Source organism: Camelus ferus, chromosome 6 (assembly GCF_009834535.1).
Source record: "Camelus ferus isolate YT-003-E chromosome 6, BCGSAC_Cfer_1.0, whole genome shotgun sequence".
NCBI lineage: Eukaryota > Metazoa > Chordata > Mammalia > Artiodactyla > Camelidae > Camelus > Camelus ferus.
The window spans coordinates 82570186-82591354 of record NC_045701.1 but is presented as its reverse complement, the minus strand read 5'-3'; the positions used below and the strand labels follow the sequence as shown (position 1 = coordinate 82591354).

The window sequence follows — 21169 nt, the reverse complement described above, 5'->3', positions numbered from 1 at the left end:
ACTCCCCACACCGCCTCTCCTCTTGGGTTGCTGCGTCATGCTATCTGGGGCATCAGAACTTTCCCAAAGGAAAGAAAATCAGCGTCACCCTCAGCGATTTGGAGTTTGTACAGATGAAGGCCCAGTAGCAGGAGGGCCCTGGGTGGAGAAGGGGGTTGCCACGGCCAGTTCCAGCTCAGGAAAGCCTGTCATCAGCTTTGGGGTCCCTGCTCCCTTAAGGACCCCCACCTCCACTCACCCAGTGCTTCCTTTCTGCCTCCTTCTGGAGTCCACCCCATTCATCCACCCAGATCTCCATCCCTTCCAGCCAGAACGAGCATCTTCTGCCTCTTCCTGCGCCCAACCTTTATTCACATGACACTTAGTAGACACCTGTGTACATAGTGCTGTGTCTAGACGTGGTCGGGGGTGCACCCAGTTGACCAGTGAAGTGGAGTGAGAAGTGTTCATTCAACTCTGAAACTAGCACGGCGCCCCGCACTCACCAGGCACCCACGTGTCCTATTATGTGTTATTATTGTGAAGGTTTCATGATACTCTTCTTGTCTGTTCAGTGGGGGAAGGTTTTTGCAGGTGGAGTTTGGACTGGCTCTGAAGGAAGGGTTCAACACAGAACCACTGTGTTAACTCAGTACTTTTTACTGGTTGGACAGAGGCTGGAGGCCCCTTGGGTGTGTCTGCAGCAGGGCTATGGGTTCAGGAGTGTGGGTACCTGGAACACAGGGATGATGGCTCTATATTTATTTCATTTGACACTTAAATCAGACAGTCATTCATTCATTGTCTTACCAGATACTTACTGAGCACCCTGTCTCGCACCAGGGATTCAGTGAGCCAGACTCACTCAGGTTCTGTTCTGCAGAGGAGTGGTTACTAATAGTTAGAGAGGTGCTTGGTCGGTGCACTTTTCCAAGACGTTACAACAGGGAAGTGGAAGTTGGGGTCCCTGATGGTCAGCCCGTGATCCTAATTTGTCAGACCTTGCCTGACTTTCCCCGGAATCGTCAGCCTGGTTGAGAAAGATCGCCCCCAAAAGCCAGGCCAAGCTCCCGCCCAGCTTCTCACTGGGCCACACTGGGGAGCCTCGGCCCCACGGCTAAGGCCACACAAAAGTTTGTGTTTATACGGCTGCCCGAGCAGGTTCTGAGCTTGATTCCTGCCCAAGACTGGGCTCCAGTCAGATAGTCCAAATACAGCTGACGTGGGGGCTGGTGAGGTCGGGGTGGAGTCTGGAGACGAGGCTAGAAAACCCTGGGACGCTGGGTGGTCTCTGAGTGTGAAAAACTCAGGAAGGACGTCTGGAGAGAGGGATCTGCTGGAGAGGGGAAGGTGCAAGGTGGCGCGTTTGTTACCACCTTAGACTTGGGGGCTCTCGAGTCATCGTGAGCTCAGAAGTTTACAGCAGGTGGGGGTTGGGGAACAGCCCAGGCTTGTCAGGGACTCCATCCTTGTGCTCTGCTGCCCTCCAGAGATGGCTGTGCGGTAACCTGTACAGAGTGAGACGGAGGAGAAAGTACAAAGAGGAAAATGAAAAGGGGGAGAGGGTAACGCCTGGGTGCGGGAGCAGTCCCCTGTGTACGTGTGTGAGTGTGTGTGTGAGTGAGTGAGTGTGAGAACAGCTGGCCCCCGGCAGCTGCCCGGGCCCCACCGGACTAGCCTCTGCCCACCCCTCCCCCAGCCCATACAAGAACAGGGAGCCAGGTTTCCGAGGGAGGGGGTCACCTAGTCCCCGCTGAGTGGGGATTCGCTGTTACATTAGCTGTCATATGTGGTGGTGTTCAGCTGTTTATTTGGTGGTTTCTTTTAGATCTGTTTGCATTTAGCAGGCCACTGGTAACTTACTAAGACCCCTTAGAGAAGCGCATGGAGTTAGCATCATCCTGGCTTCCCGAGGTGGCTGGGAGGAAGGCCTGCTTTGACAGGGAGTTGAGGGGCATGTGGGATGGGAAGAAGACACCTGTGGTTCCAGGGCTGGAGGAGACCCCCAGAGCCGCCCCACCCTGGCTCTGGCCCTGCCCCAGCCACCTCTCCCAGCCACCCCCTCCTGTTCCTCTGCACTCTGGCCTCCCGTCCCCCTCGGCTCTGCAGAGAGAAGCCACTAGACGAACCCCACTTCTTCGTGGAGGCTTCACCATCTCCCAGGGTGTGAGGTACCTGCAGAGAAAGAAGGCATGGACAAGCTGCCAGCAGGTGTCCCCTCCCACAGGCATGGCGACCTGCTGAAGCACAAAGCAGAGCTGGACGAGCTGGAGAAGTTTGTGAAGGCCGAGAGGGAGGCCCTGCAGCAGGAGCAGAGGACAAGCGCTGTGGCCGTGAGCGAGAACCAGAGGCTGCGGGAAGAGCTGGACAGGTAAGCGGGGGCCCCACCCGCAGATTCCGGTCAGATCTACTCACTCAGCATGCTCAGAGCGGATCACAGGGGAGGCCCTGGGAATCGTTTATTCTCACAAACCCTGCCACGTTAACAGCTGGATGGTAACGCGCTAAAAGGGAACTAGCTGGTAGCTGGGATGGCAGGACCAAAGTGACGCTTGGGGACAGTGGTCTGTCTAAGCTGGTGTCTTCACCTCCCTCCGTGAGGTGACCATGATTGTCTCAGCCACAGGTACTTTTCATCACCCAGCAGACTCCCTCTCGGTGAATACACCTCCTTGCTAACATTTGTTGTGAGCCCCGAGTCAGTGCTCGGGGAGCTTTGGTGGACTTGCCCCAGGGTGGGTGGGGGGCGAAGTGCTTGAGTCGCCTGGTGTACACGTTTCCAGCCAAGGATGAACGAGATGCTTAACTTCTGCCTTCTTGTGTCAGCGCATACTGCAAACGAGCGGTCTTTTTGTGGCCTGTTTAGTGCCATGGTTTTCGTATTTTTGTGCTTTTTGGTGACGATTTCAGTGTTTTAAATGCCCCCCCCCCCCCGGGGAGTACTCAAGTGCAGTCTCGTGTTCTCAGTGCAAGGCTGGCATGTGCCTTACGGAGAATATACAGGTGGTAGGTAAGCTTCCCTCGGGGCATGAATTACAGTGCTGTCGGCTGGTGAGCCTATCACTAATGTGTCTTTAGACAAACCATATAAAACAAGATATGTCCTGATCAGCTGACAATAATGTGTGACCAGAGGCGCACAGGAGCCCACCCCTGTGTGTTCCCCTGAGAGCTAACTTAGTGTCTCGGGAATCTTACGGAATGTTACTGCTGAGAGGGACAAGACTCTGCTGAACTATTGTGCTTTTTTGTTTTAAACAGATGGGGGAGAGAATAAGCCACCTTGTTCAGGGCCTGTCTTCTCATCAGGGCAGAGTCTGGGTTTGAATCTAGTCTTGTCTGTGGCATGACCGTGTGACACTGCCTCTTCCGCCATGTCCTCAGTGTTAACGTGAACCAGAGGCTGCAAACGCAGGTGCCAGGCAGGTGGGCGAAGAGTGCCAGCAGTGACCAGACAGCGACAGGGAGTCCGTGAGCCCCTGTAACTTGAGCTTCCTATTCTAAATCTTCCCCCCAAGAAAGCCCAGTGGATAATAGTTAGTATTATGATGATTTCAGTGGGTTTACCTAATACCCCCAGAATCTCATCTTTATCTCAGGACGTGAAATTAGAAAGGGGCTTGGAATTGGGAACAAGAGCTGGGCATAGACAAAGAGTTTTACAGTAGAAATGTTCTGGTTCAGTGTTTTTTTTAAAAAAAATCTTTTAAACAGCAGAACCCTTTTTTCCAAGTAGACAGATATACCACAGCCTTAAATATAGAAGAGATCGTAACAGTGGTGTTCTGTTGAAGCAAGTGTCTGAGCCTGCCTATCCTGTCTCCCCCAGCCAAGGTGGGGGCACCAGGGGTACCTTCATAGAACCCCAAAGAACACAATTTGATGAAAACCGCTGATTTTGTTCAACCCCCTCATTTTGAGGCCCAGAAAGGCTGTGGTTTGGTTGAAGGTTGCACAGCTGGGACAGGGCCTGGGAGCGCTCTTCAGCCCTTGGCCCTGTGGCTCTCCACTCCCCCAGGGTGAATTTCCTGCACCGTCAGCTGAAGGGGGAGTACGAGGAGCTGTACGCCCACACCAAGGAGCTGAAGACCTCGCTGAACAACTCGCAGCTGGAGCTGAACCGCTGGCAGGCCCAGTTCGACGAGCTGAAGGAGCAGCACCAGAGCATGGACATCTCGCTGACCAAGCTGGACAACCACTGCGAGGTGGGCCTGGGCCGGGCAGGGCCTCGGGGCCCCAGGACAGGTCCCTGGGGACGACAGCCCTGGGCTCAGTGGGGTCGTGATGGGTCCTCCTTGGCGTCTCTGCTCAAAGACTGTGTGTGAAAGGGGGCAGGACACCACAGCTGGTAGGGGTGTGTTAGAAAACACCTTTTCAGTCTGACCTTTGCTTTTTGCACAGGGTCAGGCAGGTGCGTGGAAACAGCCAAGCACTGTTTTATCTCTGTCCTCTTGGCTGGGTCAATGCTGTTTCCTTTTTCTTTTCATGTCAATAGCCACGCTGTGCTAGAGAAATGGCACAGATTTTCCTCCGTGCTTGGGTTTGGCTGACTGGTTCCTGATCCCGGGGCAGTTAGGGAGCTTACACGGGAGTCCCTGGTTTCAAGAGGGGCAGAGCTCTCCCTTTTGGTGCACTTTTTAGAAAGTATCTTCTTAAGCGGCAGCGCCCTCCCAGATGAAGTCATCCACTAACTCAAACACAAGACTGGCAAAGCGGATCAGGCAGGGAGGGGCAGCTGCGTCCTACCTCAGCTCTGAGGTGGCCCCTAGGACAGCCAGGGACCCGGGACACAGCTTCTCCTGGTTTGTGTGTGAGAAACACTCTCAGAGGCCTTTTCCTTTGAGCTCACGGTAGCCCCATGTTGTCATGAATGAGGACGCAGAGGCCCAGGAGACACCTAAGGGCCTGCTGGGCTGGGGCAGGGGCCTGTGGAGGAGGTGGGGGCCGAGACAAAGGTGAGCACTGCCGGAGGAAAGCCCCTGCCGTGGGCTGTGCCACCCAGGGAGGGGCTGTAGGGTTTCCCAGGGGACTTCAGGCTGGGGTCTGCAGAAGGAGATTGCAACCTAGTCTGTCTGAGGCCGAAGCTTGTCATTCTGCTACTGCACCAATCATGTGTACATATTCTAGAGCAGAGCTGGCTGACCTCAGCCCAGAAATCCAGTCCCGCCTGCCACCTGTTTGAAATGACCAGTGCACTAAGAATAGCTTTTATGCTTTTTAATGGTTGGGGAGGTGAAAAGCCTATTTTGTGGCAAGTAGAAATGGTCTGACAGATAAATGGCAACGTTAATGAGCGAAGTCCCATTGGAACACAGTCACACCCGTGCTGTTCACATTCTGTCTTGGGCCACCTTCCTGCTGTGACAGCAGAGTTGAGTATTTGCGACAGAGACCACTGTCTGGCCCAGAAGCCTAAAATATTTGCTACATGGGTCTTTACCAGGTAGTGTGCTGACTCTTGTCTAGGACAGAGCTATCCACTAGAAATAATAATGCAGCTGCCAGATATAATTTAAAATTTTCCAGCAGCCATCTTAATAAAAGGAAGAAACAGATGGGCTTAATTTTAATAACATTTTATTTAGCTAGCATATCTAAAATACTACCATTTCAACGTGTAACCACAAAAACTCATTAATGAGATATTTCACATCCTTTATTTTAGTTCAGCCTTCAGAATCTGCTGTGTTTCCCACCTGTGGCATAGCTTGGCTCAGCGCCGACTGGCTGGCTGTTTTTTACGTGCTCAGCGGCCACACGTGGCCAGCGGCTATCGGATTGCACAGTGTGGTCGCCGAGGATCATTCACAAGTATGGATGATCCTGAGACAGGCATCTTGGCGCACGTGGCCTTTCCCTTTTGGAAGCTAGATTCCCAGCAGTAGACTCGGGGGTCACACAGTGTTTGAGACATGGTTGATCTCTGTTTTAGCTGCTCTCCCGCCTCAAGGGGAACTTGGAGGAAGAAAATCATCACCTCTTGAGCCAGATCCAGCTGTTGAGCCAGCAGAACCAGATGCTTCTCGAGCAGAACATGGAGAACAAGGAGCAGTATCACGAGGAGCAAAAGCAGTACATGTGAGGGGCCGTGGAGGGGGGTGGGGGGACGCGGGCGACGGCACAGGGGTCCCACCTCCCCCGCCAAGACCTGCTCCGCTCTGGGCAAGTAGCGGCCCTGGGGCCTGTTGGGGTCCCTCAGGGCGGGGGCAGACCGTCTTACCAGGGCATCCCTCTCTCCGTGCCCCTGGAGTGGTTCTGGGTTTCTGCAAGCGGTGGCAGTTGGCTTTCTTTTGCTTTTCAAAGACATTGCCTACTGCCAGAAGCTTCTTAATCTGCTTTAGGAATTAAGTTCACTTCTAAAAATAACAACCATGCTAACAAAAAGTACCTCAGGGAAAGAATTCCAATGCAAGGCTGAGCACAGGTGCCACAACCCATCTCTTTCTATCGCCTGTCTTTTCCCCTGGGTTGTCTGGAGGGTGGGTGACCGTTGTGCTGCAGTATTTACTTCTGCCGGCTTTGGCGTGGGCCCTGTGAGGTGCATGATGACCTGGTCACCGGGAACCAGTAGGATTGGCAGGGTGTGAGCAGGGCTCTTTCCATCCCAGACAGAGCTGAGGAGTTACACGGAGGTGTGGAAGGAGGGGTGAGGGTGGGGTTCTGCTGCTGATGCAGGGCGGGGAGACGGCAAGGCAGATCGGGGGATGTGACAGGCGGAGCAGAGGGGTCTGGGCACAGGGACCTTGTAGGGAGAGGAATCCTCAGTCATGGGAGGTTCCCATGCCTGGCTAACGAGTTGGGGTTCACTGGGGAGTGTTGAAGCGATGCTGATCTTGCAGGGCCTAGGAAGCTGCCAGCAGTGAGGTCAAGAGGAAGAGCCTGGTGCTGGGGCCACATGGTTCGAAAGGGGAGTAATCCAAGATGCGTCCATGGATCCAGGGAGGCGTTCACACTCTGCTGTGGTGGTCTGACTGTCCTTCCTCGTGGTCGGGGATGGCTGGCCAGCGAAGGGAAGGCGAGAGGGGCCAGGCTGGTAGAGGGACGAGGTCACTGGGGAGATGGCACACTGTCCCAGCTCTCCAATGTAGTGCTGCTCCTTTTTGTTCTCCCGGCTTCGTCTGCTTGTCTAGAGGTGGCTCCCCACCTACCAAAAGATGGTTTACAGTGAAAACCACACTGTAATTTTGGGGTAGAAATGATGGTTGCCTGAAGTTGGCCCCTATAATCCAGCTGATAATAATTCCCAGCAGACGCCGGGCAGGTGCTTTCTAGACGACTAGGAACCTGGAGCCCGGGGCGATGGTGTGATGACAGTTCTGCATTCGAGGATGTCTGCAGAGGGCCAGGAGTTGGCAGGCTGCCCAGAGGCTGCTCTGGGTGGAGCGCTGTGCCGGGTGCTGGGAGGGGCACGGTGCTGGCTCTCTGAGTTTGTGTGTGTTTTGGGGCCGAACGCAGCCACTTAAGCACTCACAGCTTGTGGCTGAGCAGCATGGCCGTGAGGACAGAGTAACAGATCACAGTCACCCAGCCAAGGGGGCTGGGAGCAGAGAGGGGCTGGTGGTCCAGGGCCCAGTGGTTCGTGATGTGCTCCCTTCACGGGGAACTCTTGGGAGAGACCTCCGTTTGGGTGGAACCTTGGCAGCAGCTTGATAGAAAGAAGCCTGAGCAGTTGCCTCTGGCCCAGAGGCCTCATTTTCCACTGGGGAAACCAGGGGTCCAAGCTTCCAAGACGACGCAGGTGGTCAGAGCTGGGGCAGGACAGGAGTCGGCGGCCCTCTGGGCAATGTTGTCTGGATTCCACCACCCGCATGACTCTCTGAGATAAAACAAAAGCACCCTCTTTGTATCAGGAAGGCCAGAGCCTCTGTCCCAGGAAGCAGACATGCTCTCTGGCAGTCCAGGATTTAAGAGGTTTCTTTGATCCTTTCTGTATTTTTTGAAAACAAACTGGTTTCCAGCATTTACAAATCAGAAGATTTTGTTTCACAATTTGAGTTTCCAGCTTCTCTAAAAAAAATGGAAAGATCCGCCCATCCACCCCGTCCCCTCCCTGGCCTGCATTCATTCCCACGTGGCAGAGATATGCTGGGGCAGCTCAGCCTTGCCACAGTCCCCACCCCTCCTTCTAGTCTTTCCAGGTCCACTTTGCTCCTTGTCTTCTCTGTCTGGCCCCTGAAGCCTTTTGAGTTTGTTCCCATGGAAATTTTACCAGAAACCCAACGTTAGAATGGGTTCAGGTCAGAGGTTTGACTCTGCTGAAATGACTTTTTCAACCTTGATGCCCATCTAACTCCCTGAAAGCAGACCTCACCCCCTTCCCCCAAAGTATTGTTGACATGCACCCACAGGAGCTGGTTCTGTGTCTGACCCTGGGGTGTCCAGCATCCTGGCTGGAAAGTCCTTGGAGCTTCTGAGCTTGAGTTTTCAGGTGGTTAGGGCTTTGCTCCCTTGAGTTCACTCCCAGCTGGATCCTAGGTTCTTTAGCAGGCCTCCTATAGGTATCAGGGCTGCCTGGACCCGTGTCAGACGCTTCCATTCACGTATTCCCAACTCAGTGATTGTGATGGTCATGAGCACCATGATGTCTGAATCCCAGAAAAATACTGGCCCCTCCTGGGCCAGGTCCCAGGCTGGGCTGAGGAGTATGTTCATTTGTTTCATTTAAAACCAGATTGATGGATTTTCTTTCCCCTCTATTCACAGAGACAAATTAAATGCCTTACGGAGGCATAAGGAAAAACTGGAAGAAAAAATCATGGATCAGTACAAGTTCTATGACCCTGCTCCAAAGAAGTAAGTTGATTTACATTTCAGTGACTTAAACACAGAACAGAAATCCTTTTCTCGCGCAGGGTGAAAACTGTTGCCTTCCAAGCAGCGCCCAGTGCATAGGGCCTGTGTCTTTTCACTGTGTGCATGTCCCTCCCACGGCCCCTGTGCTCCAGCTTGTCCTATGAGGGGTGGCATATGCCAGTTGACCCTGACAAGATACAGGCTTCATGGAACCACAAACCCTTTGAAGGGTACAGAGAGTCAGTGGTTTGGAACCATGAAAGCAGGGTAGAAGGGTTGCCTTGTTGGCTTTTGTACAAGATTTAGCAAAGTGTAGAAAAGCACGTTCCTGGTTGGGGAAGGAAGCATGAATAGGACTCCAGACGCGGTACCCATGGTCTTCAAACACTTGGACCTTTTGGCCTTATACAGATTCCTCTGGATTCGCTGAACCCCAGGGCGGCTTCACAAACACATCCTCTTCTCCGGAGGGCAGTGGGTTGTAGGGCTGGCTCAGTCCCCTGACACTGCCAGCATCTGTCCAGTGGTGCTTCCCTTGGGCCTGGGCCCCAGGAGTCGGCCCTACGGATGGTCTTGTCCTAGCCTAGCCTCAAAGCCAGAACCACCATGCATCCTTCATGGCCTCTCTGTTGAAATCACAGAACCACAGAATTTCTGAACCTCAGCCTCAGCCTTCACTTTGATAGATGGTGTTGAGGCCCAGATGAGGAAATGGAGTGATTTGTGTAAACACAGTGCAGTTCAGTTGCAGAGCAGAGTGAGAACCTAGGTGTGGTTCTCTTCTGTTACACAGAAGCCTCCGTTTCCTGTTAGCTACAGCTTTATCACTTACTTGTTAAATTTGCACGGCCCTGCTTTTCCCCAGTGCTGGGAATGGTCAGGGAATGTGACACTGTTTCTGAAAATCGCATTTTGGCAGAAAAGTCGCCAACTGACAGATCACATTAGCGGAGCACTGCTTCCTCTATTTCACAGAGATAATCGAGAGTTGATGGGCGTATCTGAAGTTCTGTTTCCTGAGCAACTGGTGTGGATTCCTGCCACGATACATGCTTTTACCATCCCCGGGCCTGAGCCTGCCTGGGAATTCTGTTCTAACTCCTGAGCCCCAAATACAATGATCATGGTGGCGGGGAAGATGCCATCAGTCTAAACCCCAAGTTAATGGCCAGGTTCCCAGGCGGGTTAGGGCATCCAGTGACCCACTGGAGGGGGCAGTGAGGGTTGGTTGTGTCCTAAAAATCTACTTCTAACTAGGAAAAACCACTGGATTGGAGCCAAAGCCTTAGTCAAATTCATCAAACCAAAGAAAGAGGGTTCCAGAGAACGACTGAAGTCAACCACAGACAGCCCTTCCCGGCAGCTGGAGTCGCCAGACCCAGCCTCACCATCTGCCTCTCAGCCTCTCAGATCTCAGCCGGAGAACCCCGAGTCTACCCCGCTGGGCTCAAACTGTGCAGAGGAGCATGACACCCACAATGGACCCCTGGGAAAAGGTAGGAGTGCTGCCCTGGCTGCAGGCGGTGGTCCGAGAGGACTCTCTCATTGGACGGGGTAGAGGGAGACTGCGTGTGGATGTGCACACGTGTGTAGCAGCGTGAGGCGGGGGTGCTGTGGACACTCACATCTGCCTCCGTAGGTTTGTTAACAAGTCAGACCAATTTTACATCACTACTCATGTAGCGTGTAGGAGGGGCTCAAACCAGCTGATCACCACGCAGGCACTAGAGACCAGCTCAGTAGCATATGTTTGAGGATTTCCTTGCATGTGTCAGAGATTTAGAGTAAGCTATTTCTGTAGGGAGATCCCAGGCGCAGTTAACGCGGAATGTGCATATGTTTAGTCTTCAACAAGTTCGAGTGTGGCTCTAATCTTATCACTTGGAAAGGCAGGTTTTCTTCTCCAGTCTGACCTGAAGTCCTACCAGCCAGGGGGCCTGGCTCACCTTTTCACGAGGGCTGTCATTTGCAGTTTGCCAGTGATTCTGAAGTGGATTTCTAGTTGAATGTGCTTTATTTCATCCAATCTAAGAGGCTATCCATTACAAGCTGTAAAATTATTTTATACAGCTCTGGCAGTCAAACGATGCAGTGCCTTACCACTTAAGAGTTTTTATTATACTCTTGTTGAAGAGCTCTTGTAAAAGACTTAATTAGACAAATTTTTATGCATATACGTAAAAGGAAATATGAGCAAAATACACTGGTTGTGGATGTGGCAGTTTTGTCATGGTTCCATCTGGCCCCGGTGGTGACTATCACATACTGTTGGAGCTGCATCCTGATTTCAGAGGTGCTCAGATAAGGGGGGAAATGTACAGCTTAGAATCGATTAAACACAGCAGTTACCTTAAACATCATTAAATTTCCACACTTGCTTTTAAATATCAGTTCATGGATTGTTTATGCCAAACCTGCACCCGGAATAATTTAAATCTTAATGAAAGACACGAGGACTTCTCAAAGATCAGACCTATGCCTGAGACCTTTGCACCCCTGGGTCAGGGCTGACATTATAGTGCTGAGGGCCTGTGACAAGCCGCCCTCTGAGTGTGGCATGTGGACAAGCCTTTTGGAAGGTGACACTCACCACTTCAGGTGCTGTTGTGTCACTTCCACATGCATGAAAGAAAATGTGTATTCAAACGCACATTGTTTGGGGACAGATGCTGGCACCCCCATTCTGCACAGGGGAGCAGACTAGGCAAAAAGGCTCTTGTGCAGGTAAATGATAATGAAACTTAACATTTGTTTTTACCTAGAGGGGTTCTGTGGCCACAGGTTTTCACATTGGCTGTTTAAATTTTTTGATATCTACCACATCAACTTGTATTAAAGTTGGCTTAGTTAACTATAGTCAACCTAATTGAGTTAGGAAAACTTTCAGAGGAAAACAATGCTTGCACCAGTCATGAATGAGCAAGTCAGTGGTGATTATTATTCATAACAGTAGCCACACATCGAGTGCCTCCTTTAGGCTCAGTACCTTTTTAGCTGATTTACTTTGTCTCGTGTAATCCTGACTACCCTGTGAGGTCGGCATCATTAATCATCCCTTTTTTAGAGCTGATCGAGTGAAGCTTGACACTGTGAAACTACCCACTCATGTAATAACTGGTAGAACTGGGATTCAGACACAGGTCTGTTGACATTGGTGCCTGAGCACTTCACCATCACGTGCACAGCCTGCAGTTAAAGCTGAGCAGACACGCTGCTTAACCAGGGGCCGCAGCATCGCATAAAGTGGGTCCCTTATCCTGTGGTGTGAGCAATGGCCAGCAGGTGGTGCTGTGGAGGAGGAAATAATGGAGATTCTAGTATCAAACTGAATTCTAAGTCAGAAGTTGGATACATCAATTATGTTTCTGTATATGTTCAAAAAGTTAGACCAGTTGTCTGCTCTGATAATACTCTAATTTAAAGGTCATGAAATAGAGAATGCATAAGAGATCTAACAGGATATAATTCTTGGTGTTGAGGGGTTTGGGGTATGAAAAAGATATTTTCATTGTTTTTAAACTCATCCTACTGAAAGATGTTATTTCAGATGTACAAGAATTATTAGTGAGTACTTCAGGTAGACTGTTTAATTACAGCAGGCCAGAGACCTATTATTTGCAAGATCTCTGAACAGGAATAAGAGTAGCGAGTGGGCCAAATTGTCAGGGAGCCGGTCATTAAAATGGATGAGTAAGAGAAGCTGGGTTCTAAATTAATAAGCATTCTTATTCAATAATTTAACACATTGAAATTGAAAAATAATCTAAGCCCTTGGCTCCATGAGCAATATGTAATTCTGCTCACATGTTGAGTAAGTAAAGCATTGGCACTGAGATGCCACTAAATTAATTAAATTGAGGCAGAGCATAAATAATTCACGGAGGCCTGACTCCCGTCTTGTCATGGATATTGTTTCCGTCTTTCCTGGGCTGGACAGGATTCTCATTCCCTAAGTACATTGAGCTAATTTAGAGCCATTTGTTGTTATTCATTTCATTTATTTGCTTTTTTTTTTTCCTTCCTCACCTGGGTTATCCGGGGGATAACGGTTTAGCAGCTCAGCGCAAAAAGAGTCCCTTTTTGAGAAGCAAAAGCAAGGACAAAGACAAGTCTCCGACGGCTCACCCGGCTCTGTCTAAACGCCTGCGGTTCTGGTCTTCCTCTGACATCCCATCCTCTCCTAATGAGCCTCTCCCTTTTTCAGAAATTGGAGATTTCTAATCCTTTTCCTTTATCATGTGTCTTCATCGTGTATCCTCCTTCATTTCTGAAATTCAAACAAACAAACAAAAAAAACAGTACCTAAAGGCCAGATGACCCAGAGTGGACCCCTCTTCCTGACCCCAATTCCAAGCCAGACCTAAAGTAGCCAGCGTGGATTCTGATTTCAAAAGAGAAGATGAGTTGTCACACCCTCTGGACCGTTTCTCCAGCGCAGCACAGTTGTAGGGGAGCCTCGGGACATCCGTGCACAGGCCCTTGGGCCAGGTTGTCCGTGCTAAGTAAGTCCAGTGGCCGTGTGCTGGCCCCTCTGTCTCGCGCCTGCAGGCTTATGTCATGCCCGTGTGTAAAGCAGAACTGGTCAGTTGTCGCTATGCTTCCTAAGATGTACAGCCTCTGTCAAGTGAGGTTTTTTTTTTATTTTTAGACTTATTTTTGAGCAGCTAAATTTAAAACTGCTGCCCTTTCCTCCTCTTTCTTTGTCAAAGCCCTGAATTCTTGGCTTTTGCCATTGAGGCCCTTTTCAGAGGTGTTCTGTGTTTTGAAGGATTTATTGCTCCGTTCAGGCATTTTGAATAATTGCGTTGATGCTGCTCAGCCAGAGTTCAGCCCAGAGAGGAGTTTTATGACTGTGCTGTAGTTCTCTGACATCTCGGATGCTGAAGTTAAAACAGCAGTGGATGGAAAGAACATCAGCACCCCAGTCACGCCCACAGTGGGGGAAAGGCTGGTCGATAGAGGCCTTTAGCTACTGCAGTTTTTTCTGTCTTTAATCATTCTTGTACCATCTCCATGATTTTTGCCGTATCACCTGTATGATCGCTTACATATTTTTCCTTGTATTGACTCACTGTGTGCACTTAAATTTATTTCAAAAGGAAAGATTAACACCTGTACTGTAAGTGGAAAGCCAGTACCATAAAAACAAGGTAACCATAACAATAAATACGTAAGTGTTAACATGTTGAAGTCGGCTGACGTGGCACTGACTTCAGCTCACCTACCCCACCGTGGGAACCCTGGGCTGCCATGGTCCTGGCCCTCCAGGCCCCTGTCCCCTGAGCATGCCGCTGGAACAGTGCTGTTTCTCCGCTATTCGTGCTAACTGGTCATCTCCGCCTCCCCTCTGCTCCTCATTTTAACTCCACCTGTTGGATGTCTGTCCCCCCCATTCCACCAGACTTGAATCTTGCTTCTCATCAAGGTTATCTTTCAACATCCAAATTTTACCTTGATTTCAAGTCATAAGATTTGGGTGCTTAAAATTTCACAGAGGGTCCAGACTTTGAGTGGCTGAGGGGCAGGTGGGATCAGGTCTGTGGGAGAGTGTGGAGAGGGGCTGAGATCTTGGTAGTGGGCCTGCAGCCCTTGGGGTGCCTGGACTGAGGCAGTACACAGAACAGCATTGTCAGGGGGGAGGGTAGAGCTCAGTGGTAAAGCGCATGCCTAGCATGTGTGAGGTCCTGGGTTCAATCCCCAGTATCTCCATTAAATAAATAGATAGATAGATTGATTGATTGATTGTAATTAGATAATTACTCCCGCCAAAAAAAAAAAATTTAAAAAAACCCAGCATTATCTTAATGCTAGTAGGAATTCCAACTGCATTAATTTTTGTCTTGTGTTTGGAGAGTCCATTCCCTTTCCTACCACTAGGTAGTTGGAAAGGTAGGGGCTTTTTTTTTTTAACGTTTTTATATAAGATTTTATTTAACATTGACAAGAATATGTCCTCATAGTCAAAAATTTAGACACTGCAGAAGAGCACAAAATACACAGTAAAAATCCTTCTTGCAGTCAGCCTCATCATGCAGATTAAAGACTTGTTCCCATATTGTTAAGGTGACAGTAAACTTTTTTCTTGGACTGTAAGTGAAGTCAGTTGGAAGGATGCACACAGGTCCGAAATGAGCCTGAGCAGATATCTGTCAGGATTTTTTAAAATCAGCATTGAGTTACACCCAGTGTTCTGTAGTGGGTGTGCCTTATAGTTAACATGTTGGACTTTCACCAACACTTTGCTTGTCCTCCTGAGTTCTTTATTTTCTCCCAGGGTTTCAGGGCTTGCAGTGTGGCCCGTCACTGGAGCCGGGGCCAGCTTATCGGGGCCTCTGGCACAGGCCTGTAGCCGGGGCCTCCTGTTTAAACCGCTGCCGGGGAGGTGGCAGCTCAGCTTTGGTCCCTGTGGTCTGCGTGCCCTGCTGCCCCTGCTTCTTGGCCTCTGTGTGTAGCCCAGCCTGAGCACAGGATTCTGCAGCCCCGTTTCTCAGTGTCCTTCTCTGCCCCAGGTCCTGGGGACCTAAAGCCAAAGCGGGGTTCCCCGCACAGAGGCAGCCTTGACCGCAAGGACGCTTCCGCTGACCTGGCCGTGAAGTCCTGGCCCTTGGAGCTGGGCCCCCGGCCCTGTTCGACCTCAGCCGTCACTACCACCCCTTCCAGTTCCACCCCCATCTCCCGGCACCCAGGCCGCACCAAAGGTGAGTTGTGGGCCCCTCAAGAACCAAGAAAGCTGAGCAGCTGGGGCCCAGGGTCCTTCCTAAAGACCTCAGGCTCTCAGGGGCAGGTGAGTCTCAGGCTGAGAGGAGGTGAGCAGAGTGGGTGAGCTGTGGACAGGCTCTGGCATCATAAAGACACAGGTTCAGACCTCACACTGCCTACTAGCTGGGTGGGTGACTCTGGGCAGGTAACTTCGCCTTAGAGGCATGACCCTAAGCCACGAGTGGGAAAGCCCCAGGACCCACTGCCACCACCAGTTCGGGAACTGGTGGCACCAAGCAGCTCCCGAAAAGAGATGAGCCAGAGTTGGGCTAAAAGCAGGCACCCTCCCTCCCTCAGCTCACCTTGGTAGAAGTCTGGAGATTTATTCTCTGGGGAGGAGACACGAGAGGCTCTCTGAACGGGAGGTAGATTAACAGAGCTGAAGGCAAGTGTCCCAAATGGAAAACAAAGGGACTGGGGGAAGGATTCACAAACTGAAGGTCTCAGTCACATCCTGCCAGGTGAAGCCCACGGACACCCCAGGAGAGCATCTGAGAGCAGAGGCTGACACCAGTGTGGGAGACATCAGGGTAAACAGATGTCAGCATGGAGATGAAAGCTTTACGATGCCCATCATTGATACAGCCAGGGATGAAAAGAGCTGTCATACCCGTGAAGCAAGAACCAATGCTACAGAAAGAGCAAGGGAGGAGCCCTTGGAAGTTTAAAATAAGCAAACAGAAAAGATAAAGCTTAAAACTAAAAAAGACATTCTGCTGATAATTTAGAAATTAGATAATAATTCAAAGCAGCAGCTGAAATTGTTGCAAGTGATTGCCCTGGGGTGTTAGAAATCGGAGAACAAGAAGTGGTTATTATTTTTAATAATAATACCACCCACTCAGCTCTTGAAATCAGGAGTGTGCACAACCTTGGTTTCATAAGCAAAGCAAAGATAGGCGGGTCCCTGCCCTGTCCTGGTTGCTTACAAGTAGGAAACACCCCTGGGGAGAGGATGTGTTGAGTAGGCACAGGGCAGACAGTCTTTCTCCACTGCTGGCCAGACACTGCGAGTGCCGTCACTTACTGCTGGATGTCAAGGGAACTGTGCCCTGTGCTGGCTGAGACAGACGTGCTGTGAGCCCGGCGTGGCAAGGGTGTCTTGTCCAGTCACCAGTCTCCCTGGTTTCCTGGGCTCGGGTGCAGAAGCCCTGCCTGGTCTTGGGGAAGAGCTGGGAACACCATCTCCCCCTCAGTGTTCCTGTGGTCTATGTGGCTCAAGGTCCAGCCCTCCAGACCAACCCACGGGCTGTCTCAGCCTGGATCCCATCCTTGAACTGGAGCCCAGATCTAGAACCATCACTGGCCATTCATCCGCCTGCAGAGCCTGCACAGGGGTCCGTCAGCACCATAAGCCCAGCACTGCCCACGGCGATTCCCTGGCTGCCCAGTTCTCACACTCCGGGCAGTCATTGGCGGTGGCCATATCACCATCTTCAAAATGGAAACCCTCCCTTAGAATCAGCTTTTTTTAAAGTAAATCTAGTCCCATTTAGAGTAGAATTGAATAATCAAGATCTGGGCACTACAGAGTTGTCATTACTTCTAGACCCTTTCAGTAAAGCTAGGACACGTAGATATTATGAGTTCATATCAATATTTCCAATTCCAATGTAATGCTACAGAGATATTTCTTTGATTTCTTATTTGTCCTTTTTTTACACAAAAGTCTTGTCTCCTGAAACAGTCACTTAATTTTCCTGAAAATATGCAATAATGGTTTAAAAAGTATAATACCAATATTACTACTAATAAAATCACTAAGTGATGTTTGCATTTTCTTCGTGGCTCTTTTAGTTCTCAGATTATATCTCACTAAGGATGCACCATCGAAATTCACTGGAATTTTTTCTCTGTATGATTATGTTAGCACTTTGATATACAGTAAGGTTTATGTGCATCTGCTTTCAGTTTTAGGGTTTTTTTTTAATGTTTTAAATTGGGGGGAGGTAGGTAATTAGATTTATTGATTTTTAGAGGAGGTACTGGGGATTGAACCCAGGACCTTGTGCATACTATGTCCTCCTGCTTAGTTTTCTTTTAAAATTGTTTTTAATACATTAAATATTTACATGATTTTAAAGCTAAACTATGTTAAAAGGCATCCTGAGATTTCTAAGTCTCACATCTCTTTCCCCCACCTTACATTCCAGAATCACCCTGTGGATAACCATTTTTATTTTAGTTCCTTATTTATACTTTCACTGTTTCTTTTGGCAAAAATAAACAAAATATGTGCACCTTGATTTTTTTTCTTCATTTAGCCATATGTCATGGAGATCTTTCTCACTCTTTATAGGTGCATAATAATTCAAATGGTGGTATTACAGTTTATTCAGTCAACCAGTCTTCAGAGTTGATTCCTAGAAATAGCATTGCTGGATCAAAAGACAAATATGTATTTTTCCTAAATAAGAATCCATATTTTTAAAGAGTTTTCCAAAAATTATGATAATTAGCCAGGTTTAATGACCAATAACCTACATGTCACTAGCCATACTGTACTGTTGTAATCCAAGCAGCAAGTTTTAATTAAGCCACTACTTTGAGTCAGGCATCAGGGGAGAATACTAAAAGTCATATTCTCCTGCCTTCAGTGAGTTTAAAAAAAAAAAAAAATAGAAAAGGGTTGTCGTGTCCTCATCTCCTAAGGGGGACAAAACTCACCTGCAGAGGAAGCAGTTAGATCATACTTAAGTTTGGGCCCGTCTCCCTACCAGAATTTTTATAATAGGAATTGGAGGCATAGAACCCTCTTTTCACTTTGGAGGGGACCCAGGGTGTGCTGTCAGAGAGAAACTAGCAGGCCTCGGGCGTGTGAGCCCTTCTCAGGGGAAGGGCAGCTGCCAGGCGGCCTGTGGGTTCCAGGTCTGTTTCTGGTTAGAAGCTGCAGGCAGGGCGGGGCGGCCTCCAGTGTGTTGGCCTGCCCCCCAGGTGGGGGAGCATTTCCTTTTCCTTCCTCCTGCCACCTGAAGACAGTGTGGCCCCTGGAGGGGAGCTGCTGGCACAGCCTGGCCTTTGAGGTTGGGAGGGGCTCCCCAGGCTACCGAATATCCAGCCGCACTTGCTGTGTTGTCCGTAAGCCAAAACGCTGCTTTAATCTTCAAGTCCCAGTCACTGCACAGGCGGAAGTGTGATTTAAAGTTAAATCGAATAGGAGTCAGGAGTGTGAGGGCTGTGCCAGCAGGAGGAGTAGGGGGATGGATGGAGGAGGCACGGTCCACGTCCCCAAGAGCTGGACGCTGCTGCGACTCAGGCAAGGTTCAGAGGTGGCTGCCTGGCAGAGGGCCTGAGTTTCCCTGAGGATGTTCCGGGACCCCTGACTCTTTTCTTTTCACCACAGGCTGTAATTCAGACGACAGCCTCTGCGAGCCGTCCCTGGAACTTGAGTTTGCTCACCACAGGCAGTACGGTGAGTGGTCAGTGCCATGAGTCCTCCCGCCCGGCTTCTCAGACTTGTTCTCAACCACAGTGCTTTCCCTTCAGGCTAAGTCCTGTATGGAAGTCCAGCACAGGAAGGAAATGAATGTGGTGGTGGTGTGGGAAGGGGGCCTCACAGTTCCTCCAGGCCCCTTCCTTGCCCTCCCCAGGGGCCTGAGCATGTGGCTTCTGCTTATACACCTCCAATGACGGGGAAGTCACTACCTATCAAGTGTCCCACTTCTGGAGGCTAATTCCCATTACTTTTTTTTTTTTTTATTGAAGTGTAGTCTACTTACAGTGTTAGTTTCAGGTATACAGCATATCAATTCAGTTATATATTTTTTCAGTTTCTTTTTCATTATGGCTCATTACAAGAATTGAATATTGTTCCCTGTGCTATATGGTAGGTCCTTGTTGTTTATCTGTTTTATATGTAGTAATATGTATCTGTTAATCCCAAACTCCTAATCTACCCTTCCTCTACCCTTTCCCCCCCCCTGGTAACCACAGTTTGTTTTCTGTGTCTGAGAGTCTATTTCTGGTTTGTAAATAAAATTTGTATTTTTTTTCAGATTCCACATATAAATGACATCATATATTTGTCTTTCTCTGTCGGACTTGCTTCACTTAATATAACCTCTAGGTCTATCCATGTTGCTGCAGATGGCATTACTTCCTTCTTTTTTAGAGCTGAGTAGTATTCCATATCTATACCACAACTTCTTTATCCAGTCATTGATGTTGATGGACATTTAGGTTGTTCCTGTGTCTTGGCTATTGTAAATAGTGCTGCTGTGAACATTGGGGTGCATGTGTCTTTTCATAATTCCCTTGCTTTAATGTTCACCAGGAAGTTCTGGCGACCCACACAGAAAGCCTTGATTTCAGGACTTTAGTTGCCCAGAGTAAGTTATATTTAGTCTTAGAAATTGTTAGAAGCACTTGCCATTTGATTTAGGCATATTGTAAATTTCTACAGAAGGGAAACTGTGAATTATAACAATCTTCTCAAATTAAAAGCTGCTGCTTTGGGTTTGGGTTTTTGGTTTTGGGTTTTTTTTTTTTAATTTTAATCTTTGAAAAACAAAAATCCTAGGAGAGTGGGGAGATAATTCTTTTTTAAAAAAATTCAAAGTTTACATTTAATCAATTTACTTCTGAAGTGATTAATAAGTGTAGGAACATTACGTCCTACCCTATCCATCGTCTTAAAAGTTCTATACTATAAATACAGACATTTATAATTTATATGAGTAAAGATGGGCTCCGTGATGAAACAGTTTGACACAAGGGGGCCCTTTTATCTTTACACTGAGTGGCAGATAATACCAGTAGGAGGACTCTCTTGCAACATTTGGTGAACCTGAATAGCCAGATTGATGCTTGCCAGCTGACCAGAGGGTTTTCTTCCTAAGTATTCTGATTCCTTGAGCTTCTCTTATCAGGAGAAAGAAGGAAAACAGGGGTTTTGAGGCAATGCTTGGATAAACTCCCATTGATTTGTATCACAAGTTTCTTTTAGTGAAACTTTATTCTTATTTCCTTTTTAAAGAGAGATGTGCATTTTTTTTATTTCAAATATTCCCTTCTCAAAGAGAAGACTTACTCAGCTTTTATTACTGTGCACAAAAACCATGTGTTTTTTGGCTCATCCCCAAGCCCTGTTTGCTAGCAAGTGTTTTCCAGATGCCTGCTATTTGCAGAGAACACACCAGCACTTGGGAACTGGGTGCCCTAAAGACCCAGTAAAACAAGAGCAAATTTCCTCGGAGGGGAAGGTGGGAAGCAGTGTGTCTTCAGTTCTCAGTGCAGCCAGCTCAACACCAGCTGTGTGCTGGGAGGATGCAGAGATGACAAAAACACAGCCCCTGTCCCCCAGGGTTTCTTGGTCCAGCAAGACAAACACTGATACAGGGCAGGGGCAGGCCGAGAAGGGCTGTGAGGCTGAGAGCTGCTGGAGGAGGGACCTGGGAGATGTGGGCTGGGAGGCCTTAAAGGCACAGCCTGCCCTTTGCAGGAGAAAGGGGGCCACCCGCCCTGGAACCTCCACAAACACGCTGAGGCACACACAGCAGCCAGGAGGACTGGTTCCGTCTAGCACTTATCACCATAAAGGTCGATTTTTCCCTTTGGGACAGGTGTGAAGTTGAGACAGATGAGCTGAAGGACAGCGAACATCCAGGGGAAATACCCCCTCCCCTCTTGAGGGTCCCAG

General features: G+C 49.2%; 1 protein-coding gene across 6 annotated transcripts in view; it reads left to right on the top strand.

Moving 5' to 3' along the window:
• The window catches only part of CCDC88C (coiled-coil domain containing 88C), a 121874-nt gene that overhangs the window by 93482 nt on the left and 7223 nt on the right, over window positions 1-21169 (top strand). For 4 of the 6 annotated variants that reach the window (XM_032482519.1, XM_032482521.1, XM_032482520.1 and 1 more), the window contains 7 exons: window positions 2207-2350; window positions 3998-4184; window positions 5912-6057; window positions 8683-8772; window positions 10030-10268; window positions 15282-15470; window positions 18875-18943. In XM_032482519.1, coding sequence (XP_032338410.1) covers window positions 2207-2350; window positions 3998-4184; window positions 5912-6057; window positions 8683-8772; window positions 10030-10268; window positions 15282-15470; window positions 18875-18943 — 1064 coding nt within the window. Of the gene's footprint in view, window positions 1-2206; window positions 2351-3997; window positions 4185-5911; window positions 6058-8682; window positions 8773-10029; window positions 10269-12826; window positions 13177-15281; window positions 15471-18874; window positions 18944-21169 lie in introns of those variants that run through there. The other 2 variants (XM_032482524.1, XM_032482523.1) reach the window with 2 other exon arrangements.